Source organism: Delphinus delphis, chromosome 1, assembly GCF_949987515.2.
Source record: "Delphinus delphis chromosome 1, mDelDel1.2, whole genome shotgun sequence".
NCBI lineage: Eukaryota > Metazoa > Chordata > Mammalia > Artiodactyla > Delphinidae > Delphinus > Delphinus delphis.
In genome coordinates this window covers 149377189-149392274 of record NC_082683.1, presented here as the reverse complement: position 1 = coordinate 149392274, position 15086 = coordinate 149377189, and the positions used below count along the sequence as shown (strand labels likewise).

Here is a 15086-nt window from a genome sequence, read left to right as displayed (position 1 = left end):
TGAGATGAAGACTTCTTTGCAATTATTTCCTGTAATAATGCTCTATTTTATACTCATGTTTATGTAGCAATAAACAAAATTTTCTTTCATTTTTATTATTTATTGTACAAACATTATGTACACTTGATACTGAGGAACATGTATTCCTCAAGAAATAGAATATGTGGTATGTTAAAAATTACTCAAAACTTGGAACTAGACAAACAGAGATCACTGGAGACATTTTTTTTTTTTAAAGAGATTTATTTATTTATTTGTTTTTTGGAGGCGTTGGGTCTTCGTTGCTGCATGCAGACTTTCTCTAGTTGCAGCGAGCGGGGGCTACTCTTCGCTGCAGTGTGTGGGCTTCTCATTGTGGTGGCTTCTCTTGTTGCGGAGCATGGGCTCTAGGTGCGCGGGCTCAGTAGTTGTGGCACGTGGGCTCAGTAGTTGTGGCATGCGGGCTCAGTAGTTGTGGCGCACAGGCTTAGTTGCTCCGTGGCATGTGGGATCTTCCCCGATCAGGGCTCGAACCCGTGTCCCCTGCATTGGCAGGCAGATTCTTAATCATTGCGCCACCAGGGAAGCCCTGGAGACATTTTTTATGAATTACTGAGTATTCTCTAGCAGACACTCTCTAGGGATTATTGATTCCATAAGGGTGTGTAATTTTGGTTGACTTTCTATTAACTAGGCTTTTTTACAACTCTCTTATAAGAGTAGAGGTTAATTTGTAGAAAATGGGTAGGAATGCAAATGATTCTTTTCTGAGAACAATGCAAATGATTCCCAATAAGGGCAAAGCAAAAGAATTTTGTCCAGTAGAGATTCAATTAATTTCCATCAGTTAGAAAATCTGATTTCAAGTATTACAATTTGTTGCCCTGTATATTAACCAGTTTTGCTTCTAGTAGAAAAGTCATTTTAGAATACCTTTGACTGACTATATATTATATATCTGTTCCTCAAATTCTTCTTTAAATTCACTGTAACATCTTAATGGTTCCCTCATTAATTAATGAGTTGAGTGAAATCTTTGACACTTGTTCATTTTATATTTACATGAATGTCATGTTATTAATTTTTTGAAAATTATACTTTAAAAGATGCTTGCACTGTAGGAGCTCACATATTAGTTGACCAAAGACACAGAAAAACCATAAAAGCAGTACATAATAAGTTATCAGTATGGATTTGAGGGTCTGTGGTAGAGTTTCTGGGTGACTCTTCTTTTCATTTACTCTGCATTGCTTTATTCATTTAGCAGACGATTCTATCAATACTTTTCATTATGCAATGCAGAGGAAGGGAATGCAAACACAGATGAGGCACAATCCCTATTCTAGAGTTGTTGACAGTTGTTAAAGGGGGAACCACAGGTCCCAAATGACGTCATCTGTGCTAAAGTCCTGATACCAAACCTAGATTTAATATTAATACTTGACCTAATTGCAATTTTGACCTTCCCCAGGAATATACTCTTTTTTTTTTTTTTCCCGGTACGCGGGCCTCTCACTGTTGTGGCCTCTCCGGTTGCGGAGCACAGGCTCCGGACGTGCAGGCCCAGCGGCCATGGCTCACGGGCCCAGCCGCTCCGCGGCATGTGGGATCTTCCCGGACCGGGGCATGAACCCGTGTCCCCTGCATCGGCAGGCGGACTCTCAACCACTGCGCCACCAGGGAAGCCCCCAGGAATATACTCGTAATTGGGCCAGTCTGAAATTTTCTGGTCAGCACTAATGAGGTAAGCTGCATGATTAGACTCTCATTTTTTCCCCCAAAGAAGGTGACCTATCCTGAAACAATTCTTCCTTTTCTTTTGCTAGTAACTTCCTTGCCCCACTCTCCTTCTATAAAAACCCTCCATTTTGTACAACTCCTCAGAGTGCCCTTGTATTTACTAGGTGGGATGCTACCCGATTAATGAATTGTTGAATAAAGCCAATTAGATCTTGAATTTTGTTTTTTAACATAGTCTAGTGTGGCAGAAAGACATGCACAAATCATTACAAAGTAATGATAATGGGGCTTCCCTGGTGGCGCAGTGGTTGAGAGTCCGCCTGCAGATGCAGGGGCCACGGGTCCGTGCCCCGGTCCGGGAAGATCCCACATGCCGCGGAGCGGCTGGGCCCATGAGCCATGGCCGCTGAGCCTGCGCGTCCGGAGCCTGTGCTCCGCAACGGAAGAGGCCACAATAGTGAGAGGCCCGCGTACTGCAAAAAAAACCAAAAAAACAAAAAAACAAAGTAATGATAATGGATGGGGATGAGAATAACATTAGAGACCTTACTGTGTTTTTATGCCTTTATATTTATTATTATGCTTTATATTTGTTATTTTATTTAAACTTAAGATTTTGTAGGAATTTTACCCCAGTTTTGTAATTGGAGCACAGACAACTAGCTAATGGCTGTAATCATCATGAATAAGAAGCTATGGGAACCCCAAAGCAATTTTACATGCTTCATTCCCAAGACCAAAGCATTCCCCTCATCTCTCTCTTAGCTCATTTGGTTGACTCTGGACTCAGGTCAAATCCTGCCCAGAAGACCACGGAATGGGAAGCCTGGTGCAGAGTTGGCAAATGAGGACATTGTGTTGCTGCAGGACTTTGGAGTCCTTCTCAAGTTTGGAATCCACCAGGACCAGCTCCTTTCTGGGAAGCCATATGGTCTGGATGGTTGGAGACAGGTAAGGCTAGTTGACTTCCTTGAGCTTTTAGACTTCAATGCTGCTTACAGTCTTAGGATACCTGGTATTTGAGAAAGGGGGAGGAGGTAGCACCCAGAGTTGGGTTTTACTTGGGAAAGCACAAGGAATGCACACCTCCACCCCCACCTCCCCGCCTCTACCCACAATGCTGGAGAGAGTTGCGGAAGGTGGACTGTAAACACTGGCAAATATCGACAGATGTGAAGGTCATGGCAAGACCATTTGGCCAAAATCTGTTGGGGAAAGATCAGCCTGCAGTTCAAAGGGACTGGTCAACTGGATTTGCATAAGCAACACTTGGGCTATTTCTGAAACTGAGTTTTAAAACCGGCAACTCTTTTTTATCACCCCTTTGGGTTTTTGCAAAATCCCTCCTTGTACCAACTTCCTTACAGCTACTCTTATTTCCTGTTGTAGAATTTTTTTTCCTTCCAGGGAAGAGAAATCAAGACAACCCCTTCTCTAGGAAGGAGGTGGTTGGTCTGATCTCAAGTGGTGTGAGAAGACCTATTTTGATCTAAACCAGGATCTTAGGCTGGGTTATTTCCAACCCAGGTCAAACAATTTTGATCGCAAGATGTTTTTCTGGTTTATGTGCTGTCTTGTGGATATGTGGCTGATTTCTGCCTCAGATGGTACGTATGCTTTTCTAAACCTCAGTTTGTAAGGCATGTGATATCAGTTTGTGGATTATGAGGCATTCTATCTGGGGTTTTAATGAAACTGAAGTTTATAAAATATATTTCCTTCATTGAAAAATCTCAAATTACTTGGCCTAATGCTCTGAACTAAATAGGGGCATAGTAAATATTTAATGATTTTGCTCTATGAAGTGGGTCATTGTCTGCTACTTTCCCGTTCTGTTCTGGGAACAAAAAATGTACCAATTTCAAACTCTTGAGAGGTCTTATTTATGATAAACTCCAGGACCACTATTTGGAAAGGGGATTGTTTTTTTTAGGAGTGGATAACTTACGGCTGAACTTGAGTAAAACTCCTGTTATTCTTTTGAAAACAAAACTTTGGGAATCCTCGGGCAGGAAGGGATGTGGATGTACATGGACATGGAAGAGTACAAGGAATCAGAATTAATAATCAAGCCAAAAGACACTTGGATGGGGAATCTAGTAAGTGCTTCCTCAGGGCACGTGATATGTCAAACAAATCTTTTTTTTTTTTTTCCCCTCCAACAGAGATCTGTCCAGAACTTCCCCCAGTGGACAATAGCATATTTGTTGCAAAGGAGGGGGAAGGACAAATTCTGGGAACTTACTTATGTAACAATGGCTACCACCTGGTAGGAGAGAAAACCCTTTTTTGTAATGCATCTAAAGGATGGAATGCCTCTGCTCCAGAGTGCTGCTGTAAGTTTGATCTTTCTGCTACTTTGTTCACCTTGTCATCCCTCTGTATTCTTTCATATCGTACCTCCAGTAGGCCATGGTAAGACTTTATAAGAAAGAAAATTCTCAACTTCTTGTAATACATTTTTAAAGCACTCTAGTTGTGGAACTTCTCTTAGTAGGTACATAATCAGCTCTTAGTATTAATTTAGTTGAATTAGTAGACGCAATCATCCCTACAAGAAGGAAAGGATTTCTTTTACATATTAAGACTACTTTTTTGGGGGGGCTGTAATTTGTTTAATATCATATTGCTTTAAAATTTTTAAGTTATGAAAAATTTTAAATATATACAAAAGACAGAACTGTAAAATGAATTCATATGTATGATCAACATGACCTTTTTAATCTACAATTCTGCTTTGCATTATTATTATTTTGAAGTAAATATATCTTATCATTTCATTTCATCCATCATATAATTTTTTTATTTTTATTTTTTTTTGCGGTACGCAGGCCTCTCACTGTTGTGGCCTCTCCCGTTGCAGAGCACAGGCTCTGGACGCGAAGGCTCAGCGGCCATGGCTCACGGGCCCAGCCGCTCTGCAGCATGTGATTTCGTGCCAGACCAGGGCACGAACCCGTGTCCCCTGCATCGGCAGGCAGACTCTCAACCACTGTGCCACCAGGGAAGCCCCCTAATTTTTTTTTTTTAAATAAATTTATTTTATTTACTTTATTTTGGGCTGCATTGGGTCTTCGTTGCTGCACGCGGGCTTTCTCTAGTTGTGGTGAGTGGGGGCTGCTCTTCGTCGTAGTGTGCAGGCTTCTGTTGTGGAGCACAGGCTCTAGGCGCACGGACTTCAGTAGTTGTGGCATGTGGGCTCAGTAGTTGTGGCATGTGGGCTCAGTAATTGTGGCTCGCGGCTCTGGAGCGCATGCTCAGTACTTGTGGCGCATGGGCTAAGTTGCTCCGCAGCACGTGGAATCTTCCTGGACCAGGGCTCGAACCTGTGTCCCCTGCATTGACAGGTGGATTCCTAACCACTGCACCACCAGGGAAGCCCCATCATATAATTTTTGAAATGGGAAAATTTATGTTCTCAATTTACAAATGTGATAACAGAAATCTAAGTGATTTGTTCAGGTTCATAAAACTCATTTGTGGTGTCTGTAGAGATGGAGAATAATTAGTCCACATTCTCTTTATTAATACTGTTTTTAGGAATAGCTGGATTAGTTCTCCTTTAAACCTAGAGTGTAAAGTTCTCCTTTATACCTAAAGCACACCTGTATATTTATCCTTTATTCATACAACCAAATTCACATCCCTTTGTATTCTCCTGTTTTTCTACCTGGGCAGAACAAAAGAAAAGAAAGCAAAAAATGATGACTAATGTGTGTATTTGACAGGATGAAAGGGAAGGAAACATTTGCTTCAAACATGGGCTCAAGAATTTTGAGCAATGCTTAACATAAGAGAATGATGAACATGCTATTGGTAATTTCCAATTACATGCTTAATTTTAGTAAGTTCAAATGTCAGTTGTCACTCTTGTGCATGATCAAGACATTTTCTACCACAGTTAAGGGCAACCCAGTCTTTTCTCATTCTGCATTGATATGGTTTCGTACCATGTACCAGTCCATATTAAAAGGTGCAGTTTTACTTTCTCATTTTCAATTTTCTTGATGAAGCCTGAGGAGGTCTAGCCTTTGCTGTGGTAGGTTTCCGCTTAGCCCTTTCAGATCTCTGCCTGTTTTCTTCTTCAGTGGGCCACTGTCCTGACCCTTTGCTGGTGAATGGTGAGTTTAGTTCCTTGGAGCCTGTGAACGTGAATGACACTGTCACGTTTAAATGCAATGAGCATTACGTCCTCAAGGGCAGCAATTGGAGCAGGTGCCTAGAGAACCACACCTGGGTGCCTCCCTTTCCTGTCTGCAAAAGCAGTAAGTATAAGAGAAAAAAAGGGTAAATCCCAAAGATACTGATCGGCAGTAAAAGTCTAGCCATTCACCACATGCCCACAACGCTGTCCTCTTTTTTGTATCTAGAAAGGGTTTAGGATCTAGCAGGCAGCCAAGAAAGTGCCAAGCTCAACACAAGCAATGCATTCTAATGCAATGATCAGCACCCAAACAATAAACAACACCCGCCCCCCCGCCTCCCCTCCCCCAAGTAGGATTCCTGTACTACTAGATCTAACACAGGGTAGTTTGGGACATCCGACTATATTTTTTTAAAATTTCAAGATTATGTGATAACTTTTTTTTTTTGAAAGATAAACAAAAAAAGGAGGAAAAAAGACCATAACTCATCATTGCAAAATTACATAGAATAAGAGTTGAAAATACCTCCTTTTATCACTATAGTTCATAGCTCTCAGAGGTAATTAGTTGGATGTGTTTAATGACTTTTTATTATGTTTACACAGATATTTTAAATAAATGCACACACACACATACCAATACACATATATACCTACAAAGATGGGACTTTGCTATACATATTTTTTAAATAGCTTCTTTTTTCATATAACAATATACATGGGAATCTTTTTCAGATCAGTATGTATAGCTCTACCTCCTGCTTTTTAACTACATGTGGATATGCCATGATTTATTCCATATCTCTCATATTGATGAACATTTATTATACTTCCATATTTTTGCTATTACAAACAATGATGAAATGAATGTTATTGTATATATATATATGTCTATACACATACATCTTTATGTCTATGCTACTATTTCTATAGGATAGAGTCCTAGAATGATTGGTGAGTCATAGGATATCATTATTTGCAAAATATACCTGAAAAATCCAAGAAATTCTACCAAAAACTTCATTCTTGGATACAAAATAAATACTGAAAAATCAACAGTTTTCACTTTCTAGTAATAGTTATCAGATGGATATTGAAATGTAAAAATAATTCCATTCATGACACCTATAGGAAAATTTACCAAGGGACATAAAATAAGACGTGACTAAAAGAAAAGATCCTGGATGGGCAGACTTGGTATTACAATGCACTCCTAACCAGAATTTTAAATTAAAAAATAGGAAACAAAAAATTAATTTTAAAATCTCATTTGGAATGGTACACGTCTAACATTGCAAATTTATTTATTTCAATACTTTATTTTTTTAGAGCAGTTTTAGGTTTCTAATAAAATTGAGAGGAAGATACAGAGATTCCCCCTGTTGCCCCTGTTCCCACATATGCACAGCCTCCCCCCTGCCCCCCCCCATTATCAACGTCACTCACAAGAGTGGTACATTTGTTACAATTGATAGGCTTACATTGACACATCATTATCACTCAAAGTCCATAGTTTACCTAAGAGTTCACTCTTGGTTTTGTACATTCAATGGATTTGGACCAATGTATAATGACATATGTACATGGTTATAATCTCATACAGAGTATTCTCACCACCCTAAAAATCCTCTGTGCTCTGTTATTTATCACTTTACTTCCCCCACCCCTCTCAACCACTGATCTTTTTATTGTTTCCATAGTTTTGCCTTTTCCAGAATATCATACAATTAGAATCATACCTTGTGTGGCCTTTTCAGTTTGTCTACTTTCACTTAGTAACATGCATTTATGGTTTCTCCATGTCTTTTCATGGCTTGATAGCTCATTTCTTTTTAGTGCTGAATAATGTTTCATTTCTGGCTGTACCACAGTTTACTTATCCATTCACTTTCTGAAGGACATCTTGGTTGCTTCCAAGTTTTGATAATTATGAATAAAACTGCTAAAAATATCCATGTGAAGGTTTTTTTTCTATGATGTAAGTTTTCACCTTCTTTGGGAGTTAGATCATGTGGTCAGAGTATATTTAGTTTTGTGAGAAACCACCAAACTGTCTTCCAAAGGGGCTCTACCATTTTGAATTCCCACCAGCAATGTATGAATACTGCTGTTCCAAAATCTTCCCAGCATTTGGTGGTGTCAGTGTTCCAGAGACTGACTATTCTAATAGATGTGTAATAGTATCTCACTGTTGTTTTAATTTGCATTTTGCTGATGACATATGATGTAGAGCATCTTTTCATATGCCATCTGTATATCTTTGGTGAGGTGTCCATTTGGGACACTGGAGTTCCTTAATCAACTCATTGAAATTCTTTTTCCTTTCTTCCACACAACTTTTGAACTCAGGTTTTGATCTTTTAAAAGTTATTTATTAACCGCTCAAGTAATACATCTCTGTTGTGGAAAAATACAGAAAATAAAAGAAGAAAACATTTAATTACCTACAAACCTACCACCCAGAGATAACAGAGTACTTCGGTATATAATTTTCAGACTTTTTTTTTTCTGTTCATATATGTTGGTATGTGCCTGTGTTTTACAAAAATAGTATTATATTATACATGCTCTTTTATGCTTTGCTGTTTTAGTTATCTATTTGTTTTGAAGACTTTGTGTTTCAGTAAATACATAATTATTCTTAATTTAGCTGTTAATCTTTTTTTGTGTGTGTGGTACACGGGCCTCTCACTGTTGTGGCCTCTCCCGTTGCGGAGTACAGGCTCCGGACGCGCAGGCTCAGCGGCCATGGCTCACGGGCCCAGCCGCTCCGCGGCATGTGGGATCTTCCCGGACCGGGGCATGAACCTGTGTCCCCTGCATCGGCAGGTGGACTCTCAACCACTGGGCCACCAGGGAAGCCCAGCTGTTAATCTTGATCAACAAGTTTAGACTCATAACCTCAGAGCTGGAAGGGACCTTAGGGATAATATTATTTAGCCTGCTCATCTTATAGATTAAGAAGGAAGCTGAGGACTTCCCTGGTGGCGCAGTGGTTAAGAATCCACCCGCCAGTGCAGGGGACATGGGTTCGAGCCCTGGTCCAGGGAGATCCCACATGCCGCGGAGCAACTAAGCCCATGCACCATAACAACGGAGCCTGCTCTCTAAAGCCCAAGAGCCACAACTACTGAGCCCACGTGCTACAACAACTGAAGCCTGCGGGCCTAGAGCCCATGCTCCACCACAACAGAAGCCACTGCAGTGAGAAGCCTGCGCACTGCAGTGAAGAGTAGCCCCCGCTCGCTGCAACTAGAAAAAGCCTGCGTGCAGCAGTGAAGACCCAATGCAGCCAAAAGAAAAATTAATTAATTAATTAATTTTAAAAAAAGAAGGAAGCTGAGAAAGGTAAAATGGCTTATTTCATGCCATTGGTCAGTGGAAGAGCCAAAACCAAAACTCACAACATCTAGTACTTTGTCCGACTCTCTTTCCATAATTTTACAGCTTCATTCTCTTTCCTCGCAGCTCTGTTCTCCGTTTTTTGCTGAATCCCTCATATGGTACAACTGTCACACAGGGGTAGTAAACCTCCATTTGAGCTCATGCTATTTACTGTTTCAGGAGTTACTTCTTCCATCTCTACCTATAGCCTAATTTTTCCCTTCTTGTACACTGACAATTAGCATCTCTACAACTTAACCTTCCTTTCCTCAAGTTCCTGCCAATCACAGAGTACTCTCACATCACTAATGACTCAGAGAATGAGCCAGGGGAGGGAGTCTTTCTCATGGATAAATATGATTTGACCAGAAGGAAATGAGTGGAGAACATGTCCCAGATCCCACATGGGCTTGTGAAGGTGGCAGGCGCTGGACTACACAGTTGCACTTAGGGCCCTGGCGTTGTTAATTGAGCATTACTGGACTTCACAGCTGTCATTCTTATACTCCTGTCTCTCAGGAGACTGTGGCCCTCCTGAGAATCCAACTCATGGCTATTTTGAAGGAACAGATTTCAACTCGGGATCTACCATTACTTATTACTGTGAAGCGAGGTAAGTGTATTGCAGCCTTTTAAATATGAGACCTTGCCCATTGACTAGTAGCCTTGTTTTGGAAAAGACCCAGTCTATCTCCGCCTAGTCCCCTGATTACTTAGCACATTCTGATATATATTTTTTTGAATTGATTTTTAAACATTTTTTTAAATTAATTAATTTATTTTTGGCTGCGTTGTGTCTTTGTTGCTGTGCGTGGGCTTTCTCTAGTTGCAGAGAGCGGGGGTTACTCTTTATTGCAGTGCGTGGGCTTCTCGTTGCGGTGGCTTCTCTTGTTGCTGAGCCCAGGCTCTAGGCCCGCGGGCTTCAGTAGTTGTGGCACGTGGGCTCAGTAGTTGTGGCTCGCAGGCTCTAGAGCGCAGGCACAGTAGTTGTGGCTCATGGGCTTCGTTGCTCCGCAGCATGTGGGATCTTCTCGGACCAGGGCTCGAACCCGTGTCCCCTGCATTGGCAGGTGGATTCTTAACTACTGTGACACCAGGGAAGTCCTACACATTCTGATTTTGAGAGCTGCTTTAGCCCACTGCCAGCTCTCCCCAAGCCCTAGAAGACAGACTGATCCTCCTGTTTATCCTAATAGAAGTATCACTCTTTTTTCTCTTAGCTAAGACAAGATAAAATATTTAAAATGTATGTTTTTCTGGGGCTTCCCTGGTGGTGCAGTGATTAAGAATCCACCTGCCAATAAAGGGGACATGGGTTCGAGCCCTGGCCCAGGAAGATCCCACATGCCGCAGAGCAACTAAGCCTGTGCGCTACAACTACTGAGCCTGCGCTCTAGAACTTGTGTGCCACAACTACTGAGCCCATGTGCCACAACTACCAAAGCCCGTGCATCTAGAGCCTGTGCTCTGCAATGAGAGAAGCCACTGCGATGAGAAGCCCACACACCGCAACGAAGAGTAGCTCCTGCTCGCTGCAACTAGAGAAAGCCTGTGCACAGCAAAAGACCCAATGCAGCCACCCCCCCAAAAAAAAATGTTTTTCTCAACAGTCTCAGTCCCAGAACAAAAAGTCAAAAAAACCCCACAGAATATATGGAAGTACAGATATAGAATTATTTAGAATAGAGATTCTTAGGACATAGTAATTAAAGTGTAACCTTAACTTAGACTGCCTGGTCACCTGCTTACAGATCTCCTAACCTTTTCTTTTCCTGGCCTCAATCTTATTAACCCAGAGTCATGTGACCTCACTGGCATTTCAATCTCATTATTTACCTCCAATGCATTTTGCCATCAACTCTCATGTTTTTCTGATTAAGAGCTGAGGCTCCTTTTAAGCAGTTCCCCAAGATTTATTTCAAGGCTGTCTCTAGCTTTCTACTCCTTTTTAGAGCATAGATGACAGATGCTTTTTTTTTTTTTTGCGGTACGCGGGCCTCTCACTGTTGTGGCCTCTCCCGTTGCGGAGCACAGGCTCCGGAAGCGCAGGCTTAGCGGCCATGGCCCATGGGCCCAGCCGCTCCGCGGCATGTGGGATCTTCCTGGACCGGGGCACGAACCTGTCTCCCCTGCATCGGCAGGTGGACTCTCAACCACTGCACCACCAGGGAAGCCCGACAGATGCCTTTTTAAAGTACTGAACAATGAAGAGGTTCCTCCCTCACCCTTCCCACCCAAAAACTGTGTGTGTAAAAACACATATTTAGAATTTTTCACTCCTCCATGTCTTACAGTCTGACTCATCACTTGGGTCCTCTCCGCCCCCAGGAGAATGATTTTACTTTATGACTGCTTTGTAATATTGAGATAACTTAAGCATGCATTAGGGCTCTGGGGCAGAAAAGTAGATTCTATTACAGTGTGAAATACTGAAACACTGTTACATAAAACCAGCTTTAGTTGCCCAGTTCAAGAAGTGGAAGTGTAAACGTTGTTGCCATTCTTACTTGCGTCCAGGTACTACCTGGTGGGCACACAGCAGCAACAGTGCATTGATGGGGAGTGGAGCAGTACCCTTCCGGTCTGTGAGTTGATCCGAGAAGCTCCCAAACCAGCTGAGTTGGAGTTGGAGAAGGCACTGGTAAGAGTGGACTCTTTTCTGTCTTATTCACAGCTGTGCCTCCAGGGCCTGGTGTCGCTCTTGGCATATGCTCAGTAAATAGCTGTTCTATTTGCAATGTCTTTGAATGGATTGGTCTTGGCCTGATTGTAGAGTGGGGCCTATAAACTAGTAACTCATGTTTTTGTATATGAATTCCCATTCTCCACCATCGTTAATACCTCATGAGGCCCTTTTGGTAGGGGTTGTTGTCTCATGTGCTTTAAAGAGCAAGGTAGGGCTTCCCTGGTGGCGCAGTGGTTGAGAGTCTGCCTGCCGATGCAGGGGATGTGGGTTCGTGCCCCGGTCCGGGAAGATCCCACATGCCGCGGAGCGGCTGGGCCTGTGAGCCATGGCCGCTGAGCCTACGCGTCCGGAGCCTGTGCTCCGCAACGGGAGAGGCCACAACAGTGAGAGGCCTGCGTACCGCAAAAAGCAAAATAAATAAAGAGCAAGTTACATAAACTTATGTCTTAGACTGGAAGTATTGCTGCAAAAAGTCTCTAAAATTTTTCTAGACTTCAAAAAAAAAATCACAAAAATGCTGAACAGATCCATTTTCATTGAGACTCCTCTCTTAGTCTATATTTATTACTGGGATGACAAGTAGATTTAAGCCACTAAATTTTATTTTCAGAAAATAAAAAAGTACCTCAGGGGCAGGCAGTGATAACTTCCCCCAAGACACACCAAGTTGCAAGATTTTATATATATCTCTGTACCCCAGGGAGAAGAGAGGGACACTTGGCAGCATCCTGAAAGGGGCCCTAGGCAGCCCCCAACCAACCTGGAAATTTAAATGATTCATCATGTTGAAGATCCAGATCTGTACTGAAGCTAGCCTTGTTCTGAGCCCCCATTTGGGCACCTAAGCACTACTCATTAGCTTCCGAGTGTAGAGCTGAGTCTCAGTTCTTAAATTGTTAACTTCAAAAAATGTTCTTTCTTCAGCTTGCCTTTCAGGAGAGTAAGGAACTTTGCAAAGCCATAGTGAACTTTACACAAAGATTAAAGAAAAGTGGCTTAATGATGGAGAAAGAAAAATTTTTTCTGGAAATAAGGAAAGCTGAGTTGAAGACAAAAATGTTGCCCTGACATTGTCTGAGCAGACTGAGTAATAGAAATACTCCTATGAATAAAATTTCCTCTTGGCTCTGAAATTGGTTTCAGATTTTTCTTTCTTTGGGCCGAAATGCAACTTCATAGTAACCAGCTGCAGTTGCATGACGCATGGGGTGTGTCTGTGTGTGTGTGTGTGTGTGCGTGTGTGTTGGATGTAGAATGATCAAGTGTGGTGATTGTCTAAGACCAGAATTAGAAACGCATTAATGGGAAGGGAAAGGTTTAATTTCCTGTCTGAAAGAGAATGGGAAGCTCAGATCACAGCTAAGGTACATGCCTTATTTTTTTTCTCTTTTCTTCTTTTGGCAGTGCCGCACGGGTTGGGGGAATCTTAGTTCCCCCATCAGAGATTGAACCTGGGCCCTTGGCAGTGAAAGCGTGGAGTACTAACCACTGGACTGCCAGGGAATTACTGTTTCATTTTTTAATATGAGATGCAAATTATTAACAAAAATTAACCTCCAATTAACCAAAACTTATGAGGCAAAAATTAATGTCTCATTTTGGGAAAATAGGCTCAGAACAGCTATAGCCTTAAAATGACTTATGGAGACAAAAGTAGAGTTAGAACCCAAACTCTCGCCTGGATCTCCCAGACATCTTGTTTATAAAACCAGGTTTCCAAACCTTCTGTGGTAGTATTGCTCACTGCCTTTTGGATGAAACTTAGCCCTCAATTTGAGATGTTGCAACACATATGAATATATTTTCTTTTTTTTCCTTTTTGCGGTACGTGGGCCTCTCACTGTTGTGGCCTCTCCCGTTGCGGAGCACAGGCTCCGGACGCGCAGGCTCAGCGGCCATGGCTCACGGGCCCAGCCGCTCCACGGCATGTGGGATCTTCCCGGACCGGGGCACGAACCTGTGTCCCCTGCATCGGCAGGCGGACTCTCAACCACTGCGCCACCAGGGAAGCCCAAACGGCACGGTTTTTTGGATCCTTGAAAGTGATTACTATTTAGAGACAAAGATTAGGGAGAAGGATGTTCCAAGTGGAAAGAAGATTTGAGAAATGTAGTAAAAAGTCATAAGCTTTTATTTTTAATTGAAGTAGAGTTGATTCACAATATTATATTAATTTCAGGTGTACAATATGGTGATTCAATTGTTAATAGATTATATTCCATTTAAAGTTACAAAAAAATAATGGCTATATTTCCATGCTCTGTACAATATATCCTTATTGCTTAACTATTTTATACATAGTATTTTGTACTTCTTAATCTACTACCCCTATCTTGCTCTTCCTGCTTCCGTCTCCCCACTGGTAGCCACTAGTTTGTTCTCTATATCTGTGAGTCTGTTTCTGTTTTGTTATATTCATTCATTTATTTTATTTTTTTAGGTTCCACATACAAAGGATAACATAGAGTATTTTTCTTTCTCTGCCTGACTTATTTCACTAAGCATAATACCCTATAGGTCCAACCACATTGTTGCAAATGAGAGTCATAAGCTTTTTAACCAAGTAAATGGTTACTCCTACTCCTACAATTAATCTAAATTGACCAAAATTTCATTCATAGTGATAGAGTGGCATGGACATATATACACTACCAAACGTAAAATAGATAGCTAGTGGGAAGCAGCCGCATAGCACAGGGAGATCAGCTCGGGGGTTTGTGACCACATAGAGGGGTGTGTTAGGGAGGGTGGAAGGGAGGGAGACGCAAGAGGGAAGAGATATGGGAACATATATATGTATAACTGATTCACTTTGTTATAAAGCAGAAACTAACACACCATTGTAAAGCAATTATACTCCAATAAAGATGTTAAAAAAAAGGCCAGTTTATGGAGGCTTTTAAAGGGCAAGTTAGAGAATTTAAGCTTTATTTTGTAGGCAGTGAGTAGAGATGGAAAACTTTCAAGCAAGGAAGTGATAAGGACAGAACATAGATTTCTCTCACAACAGTATGTAGGACAGGTGTAGTAGGAAAAGAACTGAGACAGAGAAACCAATGAAAGGTCTATAGCAATAGATCCACCCGAGAGACAATGATGACCTGAACTGGTTTGATGACATTAGAAATAGAAAAGAGACAGCAGATTTGAGAG

At 41.6% G+C, this 15086-nt stretch overlaps 1 protein-coding gene across 6 annotated transcripts; it reads left to right on the top strand.

Moving 5' to 3' along the window:
* Positions 1–1498: 1498 nt before the first annotated feature.
* C4BPB (complement component 4 binding protein beta) lies at positions 1499–13737 on the top strand. 6 transcript variants are annotated; one of them, XM_059995566.1, is made up of 8 exons: positions 1499–1723; positions 2510–2670; positions 3109–3326; positions 3885–4055; positions 5784–5984; positions 9767–9860; positions 11765–11888; positions 12858–13737. In XM_059995566.1, the coding sequence occupies exons 3-8, from the start codon at positions 3269–3271 to the stop codon at positions 12999–13001; spliced, it is 792 nt and encodes a 263-aa protein (XP_059851549.1). In that variant the 5' UTR covers positions 1499–1723; positions 2510–2670; positions 3109–3268; the 3' UTR covers positions 13002–13737. The 6 variants fall into 6 exon arrangements, with proteins under 6 accessions (XP_059851549.1, XP_059851540.1, XP_059851530.1 ...); XM_059995557.1 differs by having other exon boundaries at positions 2485–2670; positions 3127–3326; XM_059995547.1 differs by having other exon boundaries at positions 2485–2670.
* The last annotated feature ends 1349 nt before the right edge of the window (positions 13738–15086 follow it).

Coding starts and splice junctions, on each gene's coding strand:
- C4BPB (XM_059995566.1), top strand. CDS start 3,269: ATGTTTTTCTGGTTTATGTGCTGTCTTGTGGATATGTGGCTGATTTCT. Junction 3,327..3,884: donor GCTGATTTCTGCCTCAGATG/GTACGTATGCTT, acceptor CCCCTCCAACAG/AGATCTGTCCAGAACTTCCC. Junction 5,985..9,766: donor CTTTCCTGTCTGCAAAAGCA/GTAAGTATAAGA, acceptor CCTGTCTCTCAG/GAGACTGTGGCCCTCCTGAG.